Source organism: Aulostomus chinensis, chromosome 18, assembly GCF_037954235.1.
Source record: "Aulostomus chinensis isolate RoL2024-O1b breed Wild chromosome 18, RoL_Achi_v1.0, whole genome shotgun sequence".
Classification (NCBI taxonomy): domain Eukaryota; kingdom Metazoa; phylum Chordata; class Actinopteri; order Syngnathiformes; family Aulostomidae; genus Aulostomus; species Aulostomus chinensis.
In genome coordinates this window covers 5,634,895-5,654,735 of record NC_141337.1, presented here as the reverse complement: position 1 = coordinate 5,654,735, position 19,841 = coordinate 5,634,895, and the positions used below count along the sequence as shown (strand labels likewise).

The window sequence follows — 19,841 nt, the reverse complement described above, 5'->3', positions numbered from 1 at the left end:
CTGTAGACCGTTACTCTTGACTCAGTGGGTTGACACGCACAGTTACAGTCAAGCTAATTATAACTCATTTATTTCCCCAGTACGTGAACTGGGAAGAGTTGATTTACTGACGGAAGTTTATCAGCAACTGGGAGACTTCGTGGTGCATGTTATGATTTCCTCCAGTTGTCCAGATGTTTGTGTGTAATTGACTCCTAGATTAAAAGCCAGACTACAGAACATGTGCGAGAATGCCCCACCAGTGCGCAGGCCGGGGTATTGTCTGGATTTGTCACAGCCCGCCTTTGAAAAAGCTAATTTCAGTTAGCGTGTTTGCATGCATTCTTAAAAGTCTGGTTTAAATCGGATTAGCGCAATAATATGGAAACCTCATGTAAAGGTACATGTGATCAAAGTTGGCCCAGCCAGTCTGGGGAGGCTGGGCTATCAGGGGCTATCAGGGGCCTGTGGCCACTGCTGACTCCGCTCCTGTGTAGGACTCCCATCTTCAGTGGAAGCCCTCATTTATTTTTATTTAAACATCTCTTTCTTCTGGCAGCACAGAAGCCAGAGCTTTTATGTTTTTGGTGGGGGGGGGGGGGACTATACTAAAAGCAGACAGATGACGTCATAACCACTCGGGATGGCTTTGGCTTTCAGGGTAATGACTGTGAAGACATTATTACCTCCTCCGAGTTTGCACACAGGCTTCTGTTTTTTTTTCTTGTTTTTTTTTTTTTTTTCACAAGAGCCAGCAACTGAAATGATGACTAACAAGCCCCGACTTACATTCACCTCACACGCCTATAATCAGACCCGAGGCTTGAGCTGAGAGCAGCCCAACACGCACGGACGGACACACACACACACACACACACACACACACACGCAGGTAACGCGCCACTGTACACAGCTGGTCAGTCTGCTCATGCCGGGGATGTATTAGGTTGAGAGGAAGTGAGGAGGTGGACCGTCTGCACTTCATTTGTGTCCAGAAATCCTCTTGTTTTGTAATTTTTTTCTTCTTCTTCCGTATTAATTACTGTCCACAAACCCGCATCACCATAACATTTCAACGCTGAGACTCGCGTTTTATGAGCGTATATGCCTCCCCTCCTCCTCCTCCTCCTCCCCTCACCTCCTCCTCCCTCTCGCCCCCCCCCCCGCGCGTGTGTGCGTGTGTGTGTGTATGTTTGTGTGAGTGAGTGTGTGTGAGAGAGTGTATTGCTCGCGCCTCCCCTGACGCTCCACAGTCCTGCGGTGCTGTTGTTCACATAGAAGCAGGAGGACAATCAGACGGGTTGCTGGATTAGAGAGACACCGGAGAAAGTGAGAGCACTAAAAGTGACTTTCATCACTTTTAACTTTTTTCTTTTCTTTTTTTTAATTTTTGGAGTCATCATCCTTTTTTTTGTCCTGTTTTCCTCTGTAGCCCAGTAAGCGCACAGACCGGTATGGATTTACCAGTGACGAGACCAGACACGCCGTCTCGTCACCCACCAAAGTTTTGATTGTCACCGTTGAGTGTGTCCCTGTCTCTCCGCGGGCTCGGGAGCTTTTATTCAAGTGACGCCGAACTAAAAGTCACCAGCAACATTTGTGGAAACCGCATGTGAGGAAATTCAGAGGCGGAGGACGGAGCGTGTTTTGTCTCCCTCCGTGTCTCTCATGGGGTGAGTACTTTCTTAACAATATTGTGCGTGACAGCCTGCGCGTGCAGCCTAACAAAAGGATTTTCGCGTATGGCCGTAAAATTACGCGCTGGGCTATCATTAGGTTCTTATCGGTGGAACAACGGAATCTGCTACGTGAGGGGCGATCTCTGGTAGTGACGTAGAGAGTCTCCGCTGACGTTTTCCCTACTTGCCATCAGCTCACTCACTGGCGTGAGGGTCGCCGCCATTCAGGGAACTTTCTGTTGGAGCTGCGCTTCATAAACATGCTGTTTTAATGACTAACACGGCGGTGTTAAATATTAGCACACACAGGCTCTGCTGCATCATATGTTGTCCACATGCACGCACGCACGCACACACGCACGGCGTCCAGCCGTTGCATGGCCTGCTGTGCAGCCCCCCACCCCGTGACCCCTGCGATGTTGTTGAGGCTTGTTCATCCGTCACTCTAAAGAAGGCATTGTATTGAAAGGATGTATTAATAAGACAAAAGCCCCCATTATCCCCCCCCCCCCCCATGTGACAGAGTTAAGTCTCCTGGGTTGGGGATCCTCAGAGGAAGGCAGCTCTCAAAAGTCTTAACTGAGTGTCAAATTGTAGTTGTTGTGTTTTTTCCAAGATTTGAACTACAATTCAGATTTGCAGAGCCATCTGCTGCAGAGTAAATTACCTTATCACCACTCCACTTCTGGCAGGGCAGCCGATTCCCTTCAGAGAGGGATACGTAGGTGTCAGCAGTCCAGCGGTGAGGCATCCTGTTGTGGGATAACCATCAAAATCACAGAGATAAGATGATAAGGTGGAGGAACTAATGTTTATTGCCCAGATAAAAGCCCTCATCCGTCAAGCTCCATCCTGTGGTTGGTCTGGTCAGGCTGCATGGTGCTGAGCTTATTAGCGGGCACCCTGAAAGGAGGAAGGCTTTATCTAAAGCTGCAGCCGAAGTTAGCGAGAGAAACCAAACTCCGTAAAGCCCTCAAACGCTATGAGACACCAGCAAACATTTTACTGTGATAACATCATGCATGGGGGTGAAAAGGAAACACGGTCAGCAGCATTAGAAGAGGACTTGTCAAGTGTCGAAGGCTCTGTCAGCAGGTCCGTTGATGGCCGTGTTTCTACAGAGCTGCTTGGTTTGTTTGGGGGGGGGGGGTGGTGGTGGTGGTGGTGGTGGTGGGGGTGGGGGGGTCTCCCTTCTGGACTCAGGTGCTTCTCCCAGCATGTTTTGGATCCAATTGGAGATGAGGCATGATACAGCCGGTCTGGCCCATGTGATCGCATGGCTCAGTGCACCAGAACAACACCCGCCACCCTACCAGGCCGGACCGCTGCTATAGGCTTCCTCACACACGCGTCTGCACACTTCTTGGCCCGGGTGTGTGTGTGTGTGTGTGTGTGTGTGTGTGTGAGAGAGAGAGTGAGAGAGAGAGAGAGAGAAACCCCAGGGTGCTGTGAAAGGATGAGCACAGTCCTCTTGGCCAGACAGCTTTCGCAGCACACATGGCATTTGTCTTATTAGGAAGTTTTAAAACGTTTCATTGTGGGGCACATGAGGACTGGCTCAGCTCAGCAGCTCATGACATCATGAGTTAAAGATCTTTGAGTTCGGTTCGGTGGTCCTGCTTCCCCTCTATGGGATGACTGCTGCGATCAGACCCCTGTCAATGGGAACTGCCAGGGATAGCGTGAGAAATACAGATTAGTTAAATAAATAAATAGATGTATAAGTGCACGGATGGATAAATAAATTCATAGTAAATCATTGGTGGGAACTGGATTCGCAGGACTTTTTTTTTCCCTTCTTCTTTTTAATGGAGCAGGTCACTAGGGGGTTGAAGGCGGGGATGTGAGGCGGGTGGGTGGTGTCGATCCCTGAAGGATGCTCGGGTTTCAGCCGAGGCCTGGGAGCGGTCCAGTAACAGGACGCAGTGAAGTCTTCTCCTTTGGGAGAACGACTTGTCTTTTGTTGACTACACACAGCGCTTTATTCTGCTCGATTTGAGGGGTGACAACACAGAGCGAGATCAGAGGAAACGATCAGCCAGAGGCTTTTACCTGCTTAGCTGAAACTCAGGTCACAACTCTTCAAAAAAAAAAAGAGAGCGAGAGAGAAAAGGAACCATGTCAGATTGCAGGAAGTAACCCTGGTGTTTAGAAACTGCTTTCAGTCTTGTCTCTGTGGTATTAATGGTAGTATGAGAACAACCATCTGGGTTCTCCTGGCTCTGTCAAGAGTTAGTCTTGCTGGTACCCCCCCCCCCCCCCAACACACACACACTCACACTTAGCCTGAAAAACACTTTTCCTTGGGTGTGGCAGCTGGAGCAAAATAAACGCCTTCTGTTCGCAAGCTGCCAAAGCACAAGTCACAACACACAGCTGACAGCGTGTTGCTTTCTGATTCACAGCCAAGTGAATGGGAGTGTCTCGGATCTGGGAGATAAATATGGCGTCCTCGTCTTTTTTTTAAAAACTATTTCATTTTGTCAGAGCCATTGAGAAAAAAAAAAAGATGTCACTTAAGACGGTGCTCACTCAAGACAGGCAAAACCAGACTTGCTCCGGCACTGGTCTGAGTTTGCAGAGATGCTGTTGGGGCTATTATATAAATGTTTACATAAGCTAATGCTAGATGGAGAAAGAAGTGGGTCTGAAGGTGTTTTAACCAATGAAAGCATCCATTAGCTTTAGAGTCTCCTGTTACATTCCTTTTCCACTTGAGGGACTTAGACAAACTATAAGACCCCCCCACACACCCTCACACACACACACACTCACTCACACACACACACACACACACACACACACACACACACACACACACACACACACACACACACACACGACCAGGCACTGATGCTTGTAGCAGCATGCCAGGATTTCCTGACACTCTCTCCTGGCTGCTCCTCTGTCACATACTAGCTCAGGTCGACTCACGTCCAACAAGCTGCCATTTGGAAATAATAAAGAACATGTTTCTCAACGGGTTTTACACCGTGTAACGCTTCTTGCACAGACAGCAACATTACATGTCTTTCAGATGACAAGTACATAGAATACAAGGTTTCTGGTTACTGCTGTGGCTTTGGATGGGATTGCCTGCACTTTGCAGCCTCTCTTGAGGTTACACTGTGTGATTTATGAACTGGATGGGAACAACGTTCTCCCGACGGTTCTAGCAGTGTGCTTAATCAGTGCGGTCAGGTCTTGGTTTTCTCATTCCTGCTCATTCTCGGAGCTGTACTCTGAAATGTGTCCGAGAGCAGGTACATGTGAAGATGCTGTGTTTTTCTTTTTTTTTTTTTTCAAGACCTCCTCCTCCTCCTCTTCCTCCTCCTCCTTGCTTTTCCTCTCCTGGAAGCCTTTGTTATCCAGTGGGCTTTGTTTGTGCAGCTGGAGAACTCCACAGGATTACTTCAGCGCATCACCTCCCCAAATTCAGGAGTAAGCTGGAGACATTTTTCTTGGATTTGGAACTGTCCTGTGCAGCCAGTTGGAGCTCAGAGGGCTAAGAAGCCTGTTGAAGCAATTTGTTTTGCGTACAAAAAAATCTTAACACGGTCTCTCCTACTACCACCCTTGTGAAGCCCCCTTTCCGCTGGCCAAAACCCTGCTAACACCAGCTAGTATCTGGCTTTTGTCTGCAATGGTACAGGGTTTAACTGGCATTCACTCTTGGGCCACTAATACCTGTAACTTCTACTGCTTTTCGCCATCTTTGCAGCAATTTATTTGCATTGTTCAGTTGGCTTTAAAAAGTATAGTTCTATAAGCTTATTGATCTTGTGAGTGGGTCTCATAATGCAGCGACGCATGAGCAGAAACGATAGGGGAAGAATAAATATGCAGAAGCACAAACAAACAGAAGAGTGACGCTAGCTTAGGTAAAAATAACAAGGTGCCAACAGAATTGTCTGAATTCCAGGTAGAATTTTTCAGAATAAATCTCTCAAAACCAGCTTTGACAAAACCAGACCAGTTTTTGTAAGCCACTGACCCAGGATCAGGTCTGACCAGGTCGAGCAATTGTAACATTTCTGATTACCAATTTGACTTTTGATATATATATCTATATTTATATTTCTCAAAAATCAGCTGACCTGATGACAAATTGTCAGAAATTTCATCACTACCCCTCTGCAGTGCTTTCCACTAAACTGATCACTCACCTTGTTTTGTGGTGTGATTATGACACAGAATGTGACACATGAGGAAACAAAAAAAAAAAACCAGAGAGGAAATTTGCGCAATTACAGCAGAAGGGCTTTATTGTCTTTTCTGACTCATGTTTAAAAAAAACAAAAAACAACAACAAGTAAACAGGTATGGGCACTGGGTAAAAGGTTATCAGCCAGCGGCGATAGCCTCTTCTGTAGGAAATAGCTATCAAGATAGTTCATCCCGTGAAGGCCTCTGCTTTAGTCTTCCCTCCAGCCAAGCACCAGGCGGGTCGTGAGGCCAGACTGCTCCATTGGAACAGATGGACAGAGTGGAAGTGGGTGCTGTTTACTTGAAACTAAAATGACAACTACTCAAACGCATCCCTTTCAGATGCCGCTTCTGGGTCAAAGTCAAGTAGCCGCTCAATGAAAAAAAAACAACTATAGCACAGCAGCACTCACTTTCTGACCATCAACTGATGAAAAATATCTCTTGGTGAGCAACCCAAAGTCTTGATTCAGTAAAGTGCCATAAAAAAATAAGTATGGGGCCTCTAAAAAGAAGGTACCTATGTGATGCTGCCAGGAAATAAAACAGATGTAGTATCCATTCAAGATGCAGTAAACTTTTAATACTCTCAGTACACATTCACTGGACTCTAAATTCAAGTTTGAACCTTCGCAACTATATTTTACAGTTACGACATGATACTTTCACGACAGACATCAAGAGCGATATCCAAGATACGGATTTTTTAAATTGTCTAAAATCCAGAGTTGCATCTGTGTGGACACAACAATGTTCCCTCTCCAGGCAACGGTGATTTCCTGCCATAACAGAGCTGCGTGTAATGGATCTGTGTTTGCCTGAGGAGTTTGCAGCTGTTTTCTTGTGCTGGACCATGAGGACGATAGATGGAAGACTTTCATCAATTCAGCATCTTATCAGCGGGTGCTTGGCAGAAGCAATCAGGGCTGTTGTTTTTGTGTGTGTGTGTGTGTGTGTGTGTGCGTGTTAGCATGGCTAGATGGTATCATTTTCCATTATGTAGTGTTTTGCTTTGTTGCCAGCTCGTTCTCTGCTCACCTCCGATGCGTCTCTTTCATGCTGTCATGATACCACGTGGTCAGAAACTCTCTCCGCCACAACACACGCAATCCCACGAATGCGTGTTGTGACGTCTCATTTTCCCTGGCACTGCGTGAGGCAAATAATCACAAGCTCTTTTTTTGCAGAACATGAGAAGGGGTGGAGTTCAAGGTCTAGCACCCGAGTAGAATAGGAGCAGGACAAAAGAGACCTAAAAGAGGGTTCTGAGCCATTTATAAGCAGGGACCTCATTGTACAGACGAGACAAAAGGAAGGTGTGAGAAAGACAGAGAGGCTGAAACTTGAATCAAAGATAAATCAACATTCAGATATACCTCTGATGCAGGCCAACCAGGTCTCACCCAACTTCCTACCATCCCACAGTAACATTTACGTCCTGCATCTGCAACGCGAGCGACCTGTGGTTAACACATACTGGCGATGGCACGCAAGGCGATAAATTTGCAGCCAAGAGTATCTCCAATGTCTGGTTTCAAGCCTGTTAGGTGTGATTTGACAGAAAAAAAAGGTTGCACCATTTCTATATTTGGTATTTAAATATTATATCCAAGCTTCACACCGAGCATGAAGCACGCACACACGCTGAAAGAGTAGTGCAGAGGATGGAGAGACGATAGCACAGCAGTACGCTGCATTTAATGGACTAAGTTTGAAAGTTGTAGTATGTAAATAATAGTTTTTACATTAAAAATAAGAATTTAAAGACAGTAGCAGAACTGCAGGGGTTTGCTGATGTTCAAAACACTGGACTGGCAGCATTTATTCTTTTTTTTTATTACATTTACAGCCAAGATAACTCATTGTTAGGGGATATTTATTATTACAGTAAAACAGAATTTTTTTTTCAAAATTATTAAGACTAAGTACATGTATCCATTTTAGTTAAATTCTTGTTTTATCTTTTGGGTTGCCAGTGCTTGCTGACTTTCTTGTCTAACTGAATTTCTTGGTGACTGTACTTCATCAAATTCACATTAATGAGTTCGGCCAACCCCGATATACGCCGTCAACTCTCCAGTAACAGTTTTTACAGTGAATGTGCTGCAGTGAAGTCTTTAATAGGGGACTATAAGAACGTGTCTGGCCCAGATGTGTGCTAAATAAATCCGTCTTGATGTGCATTTAATCACCTCTTTGTGGCCTCGCCGTTTGATCTGTGCGGTAAAGTTTAAAATAGACGACGGACGGGAGGAGGGGGTAGCAGAGTGATGCAGCTCTGCAAATTGGGGAGCAGCTTGAAAGAGAAAATTATGCAAAATAGAGCGATATAGAAACATGAATAATTTGGAATCCAGCGATTTTAAGTTGACAGAAACGGTCAGGGGGTGAAGATATTACAGTAATTGCCTCTGAGGCTCCACCGTTCAATGACCCCACCCCCCACCCCCCACCTCTTCAAGTGGGGCAGACGGGGGGGAGGGTGTCTGCTGGTCATGCGGGTTATGATTCCGGAGGCTCTATGATGCCCTTCTTTGTCTCCAGCTCCTCTCACGGCTGCTCGTGAGCCCCACAGCACAAACGAACATCTGCCGTAAATAAAATTGTCGAGATAAACTGAGCGAGGAGACAACAAGACAAAGTACAAGGTGCTTTAAAGCTCCTGACTGAACTGTGTTGACAGACTGGACCCCCAGAGGAGTCTGAACCCAAACTGTCAAACTGTTTGACAAGCGAAAGGGTAATCCCTAATTAAATGACTGTATTGGGGACACCCACTCCCCTAATATCTCGCAGCTTATGCACGATGTTAATAGAGCATGATTGTGCTGGCAAATAAGAAGGGCAGAAAGGTTCCCTCTTGGAGAACAAAAATGCCTAGAGGAAACCGTTTAATATGTCAGGAAAGAGGAACGGTTTTGTTCTTGCCGTGATTTCACTTATTCATGATAACTACTTCTCTATATTTATATACATTTTTTTATACCCACAAAAAAAAAGGATGTGATTTGTATCCGTCTGGGACTTTGACAAGCATACACAAATCTCATTGCCAAGATTTTTTTGATTTTTTTTATTCATGTTAAATTTTTTTGTTGCTCCAGTTGCGTTCCTTTCCAAGTTTGAAACGGTGAGATACTGCAAACCCCCAGTCTCATATCTCTGCTTTCTCCATCACAGCGTGAGCGTGACATCAAAACAGGCTCTTCACTTCCTCTTAAAGACGCCTGTCTTCTTTTGCCTCGTGATTTGACGAATCGCTGTTTCAACATGAGAGATCCTGCAGACATGTTTGCATGTCCCATGCTTCTAGCCTCTAAAGTAAAGCTGCAGTTTACAAAATCCCAGCCAGAAAGCCTCAGCCCCTGTGTTTTGGGATTTTACTGCTTCAGTATCAGTCAACAGCTAATCTTGTAAGATAGATAAAAAGAACAGAAGCTACGTCTCTGTGTTTATGTTGCAAGACCTGATAGCAGGCTGAGTCTGGGGGTCTGAGGGTGAATGCGTGTCTACTTTTTGGTGAGGGAGCTCTTACATAGTGGCACAGTGGGAAGTAGAGGTCACTTTTATGTCGGGCTTATGTGTATTTTAAATGCTGTTTTCATGTCAGCTTCTTTACACTTGTCTTCTCAGTTTTATCAGCGAGCCCGTCTGAAGGGAGGCATGCCACACGGATAACAGCGACAGCTTAAGAGCCAGTCAGGACTCGAGATGCTAACTGTTGTTTTGACCCGCTAACTAGGATCGCTCCAACCGTGCCGTTACCAAGGTCATTGGGAGGTCCATCAATGTCAACAGCATGAATCCTCTTCGTCCAGTGGTTCTGGAAACTTTTATGCCTTTTTCCTGGGAATTGACTGTGGACAATCAATAGTGTTGTTGTGCTTCTGTGAAAAGATTTCACATACAGACCCTGGGGGTCAGTGATGGACAAAGCAGCAGAGGGACTGTGTAGCCACCTGCTAGCAGAGACAGGCCATGGCTGTGTTTCCTGTTGTTGTGCAGCGTGACCGCTTTGAAGCCGCTGGCTGCAAACTTGCCCGACGTAACGGGCCCGTGTGTGTGAGCGAATTGTGACGGCTTAGGAAAAAAGACTAAACAAAATAAAGACAAGGAGTGAGCATACAGGTAAAGGAAGGAAGAACTGTTGGTGTTCTGGGAAAAACTTGCATTTTTCAGTTATTTCTTTAGAATTGAAGCTCCTGTGGTTGCAGTGGTGAAACTTTGTGGTGGTAATCGCTGTCCTACCTACCAGTGCCGTGCGTCAACACTTGACTGGGGAAACGCTCTGACTGTATTGCAGTGAGTTGCATGTGGAACTTTCCTCATTTTAACCACCAGCTGTACTTGAGCTATGTGTTGTCAGTCAAACATATTTTTTGTTTAGCAAAAATACCCTAAAAGTCATCTGTGGAATCACATCCTGTTTTACTGTATAAAATCAGTGTTTCTCTTTAAAGTGGAGCTGAAACTTAAAATAAAAGTACCCTTTAATCAGTTTTGTTCAGATGTTTGGTTTCCTATTCAACAATGTATGCCCAAGAAAACAAAAAATAAAGAGCTTTGAAATTCTGGAAGCTTTATGTTTTTTTTCCTCCTGTTAAAATATGATGTGTGCTTGGATAAGCACACAATTTTATCCACGATGTCCTAAAAAGTTCTCAAGAGATTCCCACACTGTCTAATTTGCAATAGCATTCTTTTATTGGCAGCATTTGGGTACTAGACATTCATCAGTCCAAACTTCTAGTACCCAAACATTGCAAATAAAAATGTATCTACCCATCAATCCATCTTTTATCAGCGCACGTCTATGAGTTATGCTAACTAGCTGACAAAAATGGTACGTTGGTCATTCTTCAGCCTTTCGCCACATCACACCTTGTTTTATTTCTCCAAAATACCGTAGTTGCAAGCTACTCGCCAGCTCAGATGTATTCATGATGAAGAAAGAGGGCTCCAGAAGAGAGGAGTGCCTCAGCAACTACACAGAGCACAAGAGTGACTTTGTCTGATGGGTACTGTGATTCCTCCAGTGACTTCATGGCAATCTATAGATACGGCCATTTTTAATCAAAACAATCAAATCCCTCTCAGCTTTATTTCCCGCCTTTCTGTCCTCTTTCACTCAGGGTTGCATTATGAGCAGTTGGATGAAAGCTGGACTTGGATTTTACCGTCACGCAGCTGGCTGCAGTGGCTGACACTGCCAACACACCCTGCAGTACTTACTTTTGTTCCTCGTGTGAGTGCAGATCATTGTGGTTGAGGTCATTTAAAGGAGAGAAGAAGGGTTCAAGCTCCCAGTGACGGCAGTTCCACCGCAGGGAAACTGAACAAAGCGTCAGATGTAGGGCTGCGATGACCATTTACTGCCAGCGCTGATTAATGGGTGGATTAGTTTGACAATTAATTGATGAATCTTTTCGTATAAAACATCAAGAAAGGAGATTCCTTGTGCTTTGGACTCATTGTGGGTCATAAAAGACCCCCCCCAAAAAAAACACAGTCAAAGAAATGATTTGATAACAAGTAATGTTGATAAATTAGCCCTGAAATGTGATGCTGCTCCTACTCAGAGATTGCTGATAGCTTTGACCAACGTCACAAAAAAAGGAAATACCTATTATCTCCTACACAGGAAGTTATGTCGTGTTGCTACGGGCAACTATACGATATGAAAAAATATTGATAATACTTGCTTTCATTGGCAAAGTTCACGAATAAGAATCAGTACCTGAATTTCTCAATTTTGCACACATTGATTTAGAATCAAAGAGAGAATGTAATGTGGTGTGCAAACACATTTATTTTGAAGTCTTTAAGAGTCGTCTCTCTGAAGCCCTCGACGTTGTGACTTCAGTCACATCCTGTGAGGAGGAACTTGACCATACTGAGCTGCCGATTTTGCCAAAACAGAGTCTCAGAAAAAGACTTTACGGGATGTTCCAGACCACAACTGGTTCATTTGCAATGCTCTTAAAGAGACCAAAATGTTCGAAAGAGATTGTGAATTGAAACCTGTGAGTCATATGCCAGCATCTAGGTGTTGTTGGGTATTTTTTTGTTTTGTTTTGTCTCGTCTTTAGCATTTACCCCACAGAGAAGATGGAGGCAGGTAGCAGGTGGTGCATTGGGAAGCCGTTGCTTTGGTTTTCACTTAGCAGACGCTCCGCTAATTGGGGCTTATCAGGTGTTTCAGGTAAAAACACCTGTGGCTTTTGTGCAGCCGTCATTCCTGTGACAGAGAGGAGAGGACCGTGACTGTCGGTAGGATTAGGAGGGAAGAGTCAGCTTACAGCAGCAGTTTGCCTTTGAGTGCTAAAGAAATTTGCGATCAGTGTGCATTTGTGGTCTACTATGTGTGGTTGTGAAAAGTAAGCGTAGTCGTGAGGATCCAGAAGGTGCCGTGTTCATGTGAACATGCACAAGAGTGTTGCTGCCCACAACTTCAACAATAAAACAAGTTAAAGGCTGTCAGATAGGAAATCCGCTCTGAGGTGACTTTTGCTGCCTGTCACTGGTTTGATGCTTGTGTTCACAGTCGTCTCTTTCATCTCCTCTTTACCTTTCTGTCTAACGTTTGCTGTGAAATCTGGACAGGATCGTTGATATTGTTATTTGCTTGTTATCGAACTGCATTTCACCTGTTTGAAATATCCAATAGATACACTGGAATTCAATACAATATCAGTTTATTCTGTAAATCGATTGTTTGGTTATGAGAAATATTCAGTAAATTTTCATGGCGATCCACTGGGAAAATTAAGACTACAGTTTTATGTCAAAATAATGCATTAAAGTTTGGTTTTAGTCTACTTTTGATTATTAACGCCATCTAAATGTACAGAAATTATATGAACTGCCTTGAAGCACTGTGTGCAGTTTTGAGCTGTGATGTAATTATTTACATTATCTTTTGTATTATAAACTGTAAGGAAAATTAAAGTATGAATATAGAATACTTTTAAAATGTGTACAAATATACATGAAAATCTATACAGTTTCTGTTGTTGTTCTGTTTCTGTTGCCATAGTGAAGAGCAGTTGTTTAGGGTCTGTTGTTGTTGTGCAGTGTGTCAGGCACCACGAGTCACTGACTGACATGGATTTGCAGCACTTTTGACAACCTGGTGCGTCTACCAAGGAACCGTGACAACGATGTCCGGGTCGAACTCAGGGCACAATTTAGGCTCGTGAGGGAGGTGTTGAATATCAGGAAGTCTGTTCTCCTGTCAACCAATCACCCTGGAAACATGTGAGTGGCACATGGCAGGTAGAGGGGCGGGGATGCGGGGGAGACAGTGCTTTAGGCCAAACCAGCCTGTCAGGTTTCTCACACACACACACACACACGCACGCACACACAGTGAAAGCTCTTGAAGACAGGCTCCAAGGACTCCTTGGTGACAGGACAACCTTGAGCTGTCTACACAACACATGGAAGGCTCTCTGAGAGGATCAGACTGAGCTGAGAGCAGAAAAAAAAGTGAGATGAAGAAAAAAAAAGTGCTTTCACGGTGCTTTCTCCTCTTCGCGGAGCTGGTCTGCAAGCAGCAGAGCTGGTCAGCCGACTTTTCCATTAATAAAATCATTACAGGCAGCAATAATGAAGGCTAATGTTGTTATGCTGCTGGAACTGGCACATGTGTCCAATCTCCAGCCTCCTATTTGCGTCTATGAAAGGAGCTAAAAGGATGGAGGAGACAGGGGTTCTGATAAGGGAGCGCACCACTGTAAATACATTTCTGCTCAGATACAGCCTGATTATTAAGGCTGAAGGGCAAGGCTCTCCACACTAAAAGAGACTATTGTTCTTTGTTCCTGCTTGAGGAAACAGCCAGCTGGTTATTGCTGGCAACTCATCGCAGACGTGTGTTGAGCCTGCTTGTACGCTGCTGGGGAAAACTTTGAAGCAATACTTCACCCTAAAAGCTATATTTGGCCATTCAAGTACATACAAAGGTTTTTGTTGTTGTTATTTTTACCAGTGCATCAATGCAGAAAGTGCCAGCCACGTATAGCTTGATGCTAATAGCGACAATCCCGGCCAACCGTTTTACAATGGCAAAACTGTCCAAATATGGAAGTTTAAAAAACTCTCAAATAAACTATAACGCTATTAATAAGCGTGAGTGAGTGCGTTCAACCGAATGAGCCCAGCCTACCGACCATGAACCAGAGGTCTGTTTGTGTTGATCCCATATCAAAGTGTTAGTGGATTACTGGACATGTGGCTGCTTGGTGATGTTCAAGAAGATGTTCATGTTACAGGATGATGCTCTTGAGAGTTTGTAAATGGATGTTTTTTGTGGAGCTTTGCTCTTGTTATATATATATATATATATATATATATATATATATATATATATATATATATATATATATATATATAAGTGACACAGGAGGGAAAACATCTGTGAATTTAAGGCACCTGTGTATGAGTTCTTGAGAGGTAAAACACTTTTTTGGCGCAGTATTACTTGAATGTTACAATAATCAGAATTGTGAGTGAATATACTTCATATGCAGAGTGTAACACATCACATGGATGACATGGTGTCTGTGTTTGAGCGTGTGTGTGTGTGTGTGTGTGTGTGTGTGTGTGTGTGTGTGTGTGTGTGTGTGTGCGTGCATGTGTGTGTGCAGGTCATGTTGTTTCAGATTCCTGCCTTTGTGTCCAGATGCCGTTCCACATGCATGCTCTCTGTCTGGCTTTGTGTGGTTCCCCCTCTCCATCTTTCCCTGGTTTTGAGTCAAAGCCCTGCAGAACAGGGCAGAGGTTCAGCTGCGTACAGTTTCCAGTAAAGAGCTGCCGTCACTATCCGGGGTAGCTGTGAAGACAGGCAGTGGAAGCATCCGTGTTGAATTACCTCTGGAGCTGGCCTGCAGGGGGATCCTGTTACTTTTTGACAGGTTTAAGACACCAGCTCCACCTCTAATTAAATTTCCAGAGACTCAAACTTTCCTTTGTTCGCAGCCATGAAGCTGCAGTTCGTTTTATTTTGCATTGTTTATGGGTTTCTCTTTTGCAAGAATTCAGTCACAGCAGGATTTCATCAGGTTCTCTCCCCTTTGATTCCTTCTAATGCGGTATGATAAAACTTTACACCTAATTATGTTTTTTTTTCTTCATTGCTGGTCTGTAAACTCTGTCAGTTGACAGTCAAAGGGCCTACATGGAATAGTATAGGCAATAAATGCTTACACTGGCAGTGTTAAGTTGATCTAACAGGTGTACAATTTGCTTTTAGTGCACCACAATACCGAAACGCTTTTTTTTACAGTCAGGCACACTTCCGCCTTTTATCTATTTGATTAGCACTTAGCTTCTATGAACTGGCACAAGCTGAAGAGGCTGGCTGGTGCACAAGTTATGCTGAAGTTTCAAGAGATAGCTCACTGGAGTGGAATGGTTTGTTCCCCACAACAATGCTCTGTGTTGACAGCCGAGTGCTCGCACAGGGTTGGTGGAATGTCCCCTTCAGTTAGCGAGTGGAGCCCTTTGTCTGGTGCGCTCCCTCATAATGAACTTATTCTTCTACCTGAAGATAATCTCTTTCCTGTGTGAGTTCATTGTCCACCATTTGAGTGTTAATATTCCTCGGAGTAGTTTCCCCACAGCCGTGTTCTATTTGTATGAGCTCCTGTAAACTACTGGATTTTTTCTTTCCAGTCCTGTTGCTGCTTGCCTGTGTGGGTTGGAGAACATGGTTACGCTGGAGTCTGTTGACTGTGTGGCCACACATTTCCTCAAAATGTAAACGCTTCCTCTTTATTTCAAAAACTTTTCTAGGCGCTAACAACACAGGACACGTTATATATTATATTTTGAGACTCACTGCAGTCGAGACTGTCACGTAAGAAAATGTTTCGTTTCCACTGAACGGGCTGAGGTACAGGTGTTGCCTGGATACTTTGTTTTGCTCGTCTGTTACTTTACTAAAACCATATGTCTGCTCTGTTACCATTGTATTATATTGCAACAAATATTTCCCTGTCAGTTAACCCTTTTTTTCCTCTGTGTGTCTGCAGGTGACCCACATAGAGCTCCTGAGACGTGGCTGTGGGACAGGCAGTCTCCCTGGCAGCCTTCCTGTCCCTTCCTTAAGGCAATGATTATCAGTGTAGACGCTCTGCACGACTCGGCTGTGTGAATGAATCTTTGCTGTAACGCCGCTGTGCTCTGCCACCCCGTCACCATGAAGAGCAAATATTCCCAGTACTACAATCGGAGTCTGATCCCCTCCTACTATGCATTTGCTAAGAACATGACCATCCAGGACCTGGAGAAACGCAGTGAGGATAAAAAAGTACTCACCAACCTCAATATTATTATTGTGGTACTCTGCACCATCATCATCCTGGAGAATCTGCTGGTGCTCATTGCAGTCTGCCGCAACAAGAAGTTCCACTCTGCCATGTTTTTCTTCATCGGGAACCTGGCGTTCTCCGATCTGCTGGCGGGCTCCGCCTACATAGCCAACATTTTTCTATCAGGGTCAAGGACTTTTGACTTGGTGCCAGTGCAGTGGTTCATCCGAGAGGGCACAGCGTTCATCGCTCTGGCAGCATCAGTCTTCAGCTTGCTGGCGATAGCTATAGAGCGCTATATCGCCATCACCAAGGTTAAGGTGTATGGATCAACCAAAACGTGTCGCATGTTCCTGCTGATTGGAGCTTGCTGGGTCACCTCCATCCTGCTGGGGGGGCTTCCCATCATCGGATGGAACTGCATCAACAACCTCCCCGAATGCTCCGCCGTGTTGCCACTCTATTCTAAGAAATATATTCTCTTTGTTGTCACCATATTCAGCCTCATTCTGCTCTCTATTGTCATCCTCTACGTGAAGATCTATTTGATTGTACGTTCCAGCCACCAGGAAGCCACCAATTCGCCAGCCTATGCCCTTTTGAAAACAGTCACGATAGTGCTGGGCGTCTTCATCATGTGCTGGCTGCCCGCCTTCATCATCCTCCTGCTGGATTCCTCCTGCAAGATACAGTTCTGCCCTATCCTCTCAAAAGCAGACATCTTTTTTGGCTTTGCCACACTGAACTCAGCACTTAACCCAGTGATCTACACACTGCGCAGCAAGGACATGAGAAAAGAGTTTCTGCGAGTGCTGTGCTGCTGGGGGGTGCTGCAAAGCGGACGCCCGGCGGATCGTTGTCTGGTCCCACTAAAGAGCTCCAGCTCTCTGGAACATTGCACCAATAAACATGAACACCAGACCACACCAATCATGCAAGACTGTACCACCTGTGTGTGATGTGGTGAGAACCCATCCCTGATCGTGTGTGTGTGTGTGTGTTTGTGATTGTGCGTTTTAGTGAGTGAGAGAGAGCACAAGTGTGTATGCGGAGAGGCTGTGATGAGACGAAGAGAGCACGCCCTGGATGGAGATGCCTGGGAATTTTGGGACACGGATGATGGAGACTTTACAATCAGAACTGTGTGAAGTCACAATCAGCGATCAATCAGTTCACCCATGCAGGGGTGTAAAAACATGAGAGGGAACCAACCAACTGTAAACTGTGGGTCAGAAATTTCAGAAATGTGAAAATAGCTTTTTCGTGGGTACTCTGATGAATTCATGTGGAGTCACAAACCATTTTCATATATGTTTCTCTTGTTTTTCTATCTAAACATGTAATTAGAGGCCAAAAACAGAAAAATAACATGCTTAATATCCCTCTTATTGTGCATTATTTGGGGCCGTTCAAGGTCGGCACCAATGCAAAGCTTGCAAAGCTGCTGCACTTTGTAGATTTTTTTCTTTGCAATGTTCAGCCACGCATCCACAGACATACCTATGACGTTCTGTAGAGAGCTGGAGGTCGTGAACCACTTCACTCAACGCTGCACTCCTCAGAAGCCAAATTACTTTGAATACTCCATCAACAAAACCAGGGCTATATATTCCCTATATAACCTTGCTTAAAATCATTTGATTTAACTACAACAAACCTACATAATCTGCTTACATGTAATGCATGAACTTCTAGCTCATTTGTTAGTGCTAATGTGTATGATATATTCGAGCTCCGGCGCCCGTCACGAACACCCCTTCCCTCATTTGTAGAAATAATCTGTCCCTCTTGCTTTTACTGTTGTCTTTCGTATCCTAACAGTTTCCTTTGAGGAAGACCTAATCAGAAAGCACATTTCCTGAAGTGGCACTGATGAATATTACTCAATGATAGCTGTCCAGAAGCTCCAACTGATGGGATCTATGACCTGACAGTGTTGTAGCAGCAGTGCAGCGATGTGCTGTCTCTGTTTGTGCCTTCCTCTTGAGGAATTTTGGCTGAATGTATGTATGAAGTGTTTGGGGCAGACGCTCCATTGACAGTATTATTGATCGTCATTTTTTAATTACCAAGTCATTGACATGCAGAGAGTGGGGGGGGGGGGGGGTCAACTCTCACTGTGAAGTCTTAAATAGCACCATGAACACAAATTTGTTGTGGACATCCTGGTTTAATTTGCCAGCCATATGCCTTGTGCAACTCAAGATGTAAACGCGTCTCATGTTTCCAAAGACCCTCACCTTCTCTACGAAACGGGACAAGATCCGGTTTCAAAGGCACAGGGGGATCTGCCCCCCCTGGGAGGTCAGCTTCATCCTCATTCTCTGACATCCTATAACACACAACTTCCTTCAGCCATAGGAAGTCATGTTTTTCATCGTCCGGTTCCTGTTCAGGGTTACACTAGCCTTCTTCCTGTACACTCACATCACATCTTTTGTTTTTTTGTTTTTTTTGGTTGTTTTTTTACATTTAGATGGCCAAGTAGAAATGGTGAAAAGCACTTTGGCAGCTTCAGTGATGTTCGCTTTCCCTCAGTTTTTTTCAGATGGAGAGGTGTTTAATCTGTGTACCTATCACTTCATTGCCTATGACTTTTTTATGATAAATATATGAATAACTATGTATGTTTGTAAGTATGTATGTGTCTTTGTACAGTTTGTATGATTTGTGTTGTATGAAATGTGTCGTGTGCAATAGCCTTGTGTGTCCAGTAGCACGCTGCCTGTGTTAAATCGGTACAATCTGAAACACTAATGTAGGTACATAAACATTTTTGTTAATTGCATTCCCTTTTTATAAAATAAATGAAATAATTACAACATGTGTGTTGTGTCTTTAAGACAGAGATTTTTTGCAGATTGTTTTTCCCAGCTGAAATTATTCAAAATATAGCATGTAATCAAAAATGAACTCTAAGAGGGTCAGAAAAGCTCTAAATCCAACATGAAAGCCTCAAACTGTACATGCAACAGCTGTTTTGCCATAATGGCTCTTGTCCTAATAAAATTGTTGAATTGCTCAAAGGCAAAACAAGGCTATGATGGGAAGCTGGGTAGCGGGCAGGGAGAGTGAAAATGGGGTGTGGTGAGGAAGAATGTCTATTTGTAAGATAGTTTGTCTGAGAGAAACATAAAGAAATGCCCCGGGAGAGGTTTTTCGGGTAAGGGGGAGACTTTGGTGAGGGAAGAGGCTGACTTATAGTGGCCTTGAGAGAGTTGGGCCTGTTTCCTGTCAGACGTCCAGGATTCCTGGGTGGGAACATTGGCTGAATCAGCCCCAGGAGGCTGTGCCGCTGTGAAGCCTGCCAAGTCTTTCCAGTGCCTTGCAGGATATGACATCAGACTCTGAAACCTGTAGGTGAAGTTGCACACACAAAAACATTGAAGCCAGACAGCAGACTAGACTGATGCTTGTTTATCTTAGAAAAAATATACACAGGACTGTTTGCAAATAGCAGTCATTACAGTTTAAAAATTACATGTATGTAAATTTTATGTGCATACACTCATGATCAAGAGGTCTTCTTTTGGTGGATCAACTTACTAATAAAGTGTAAAGATGATAATTTCTCAGTTCTGCAGATTCCACTTAATCAATGAAAATGACAGTAAATATGTTGAGGAAGAATATAGAAGAGATTGGCCAACGACAAAACCTGCCT

At 44.3% G+C, this 19,841-nt stretch overlaps 1 protein-coding gene across 3 annotated transcripts; it reads left to right on the top strand.

Moving 5' to 3' along the window:
- The first annotated feature begins 1,146 nt into the window (after nt 1–1,146).
- On the top strand, nt 1,147–19,007 carry s1pr2 (sphingosine-1-phosphate receptor 2). 3 transcript variants are annotated; one of them, XM_086184243.1, is made up of 3 exons: nt 1,147–1,308; nt 1,412–1,652; nt 15,899–19,007. In XM_086184243.1, the coding sequence occupies exon 3, from the start codon at nt 16,021–16,023 to the stop codon at nt 17,134–17,136; it is 1,116 nt and encodes a 371-aa protein (XP_086040369.1). In that variant the 5' UTR covers nt 1,147–1,308; nt 1,412–1,652; nt 15,899–16,020; the 3' UTR covers nt 17,137–19,007. The 3 variants fall into 3 exon arrangements, 2 of the variants coding, with proteins under 2 accessions (XP_086040369.1, XP_086040370.1); XR_015109954.1 differs by lacking the exon at nt 15,899–19,007 and adding an exon at nt 9,498–10,406 and having other exon boundaries at nt 1,147–1,652; XM_086184244.1 differs by lacking the exons at nt 1,147–1,308; nt 1,412–1,652 and adding an exon at nt 15,304–15,623.
- The last annotated feature ends 834 nt before the right edge of the window (nt 19,008–19,841 follow it).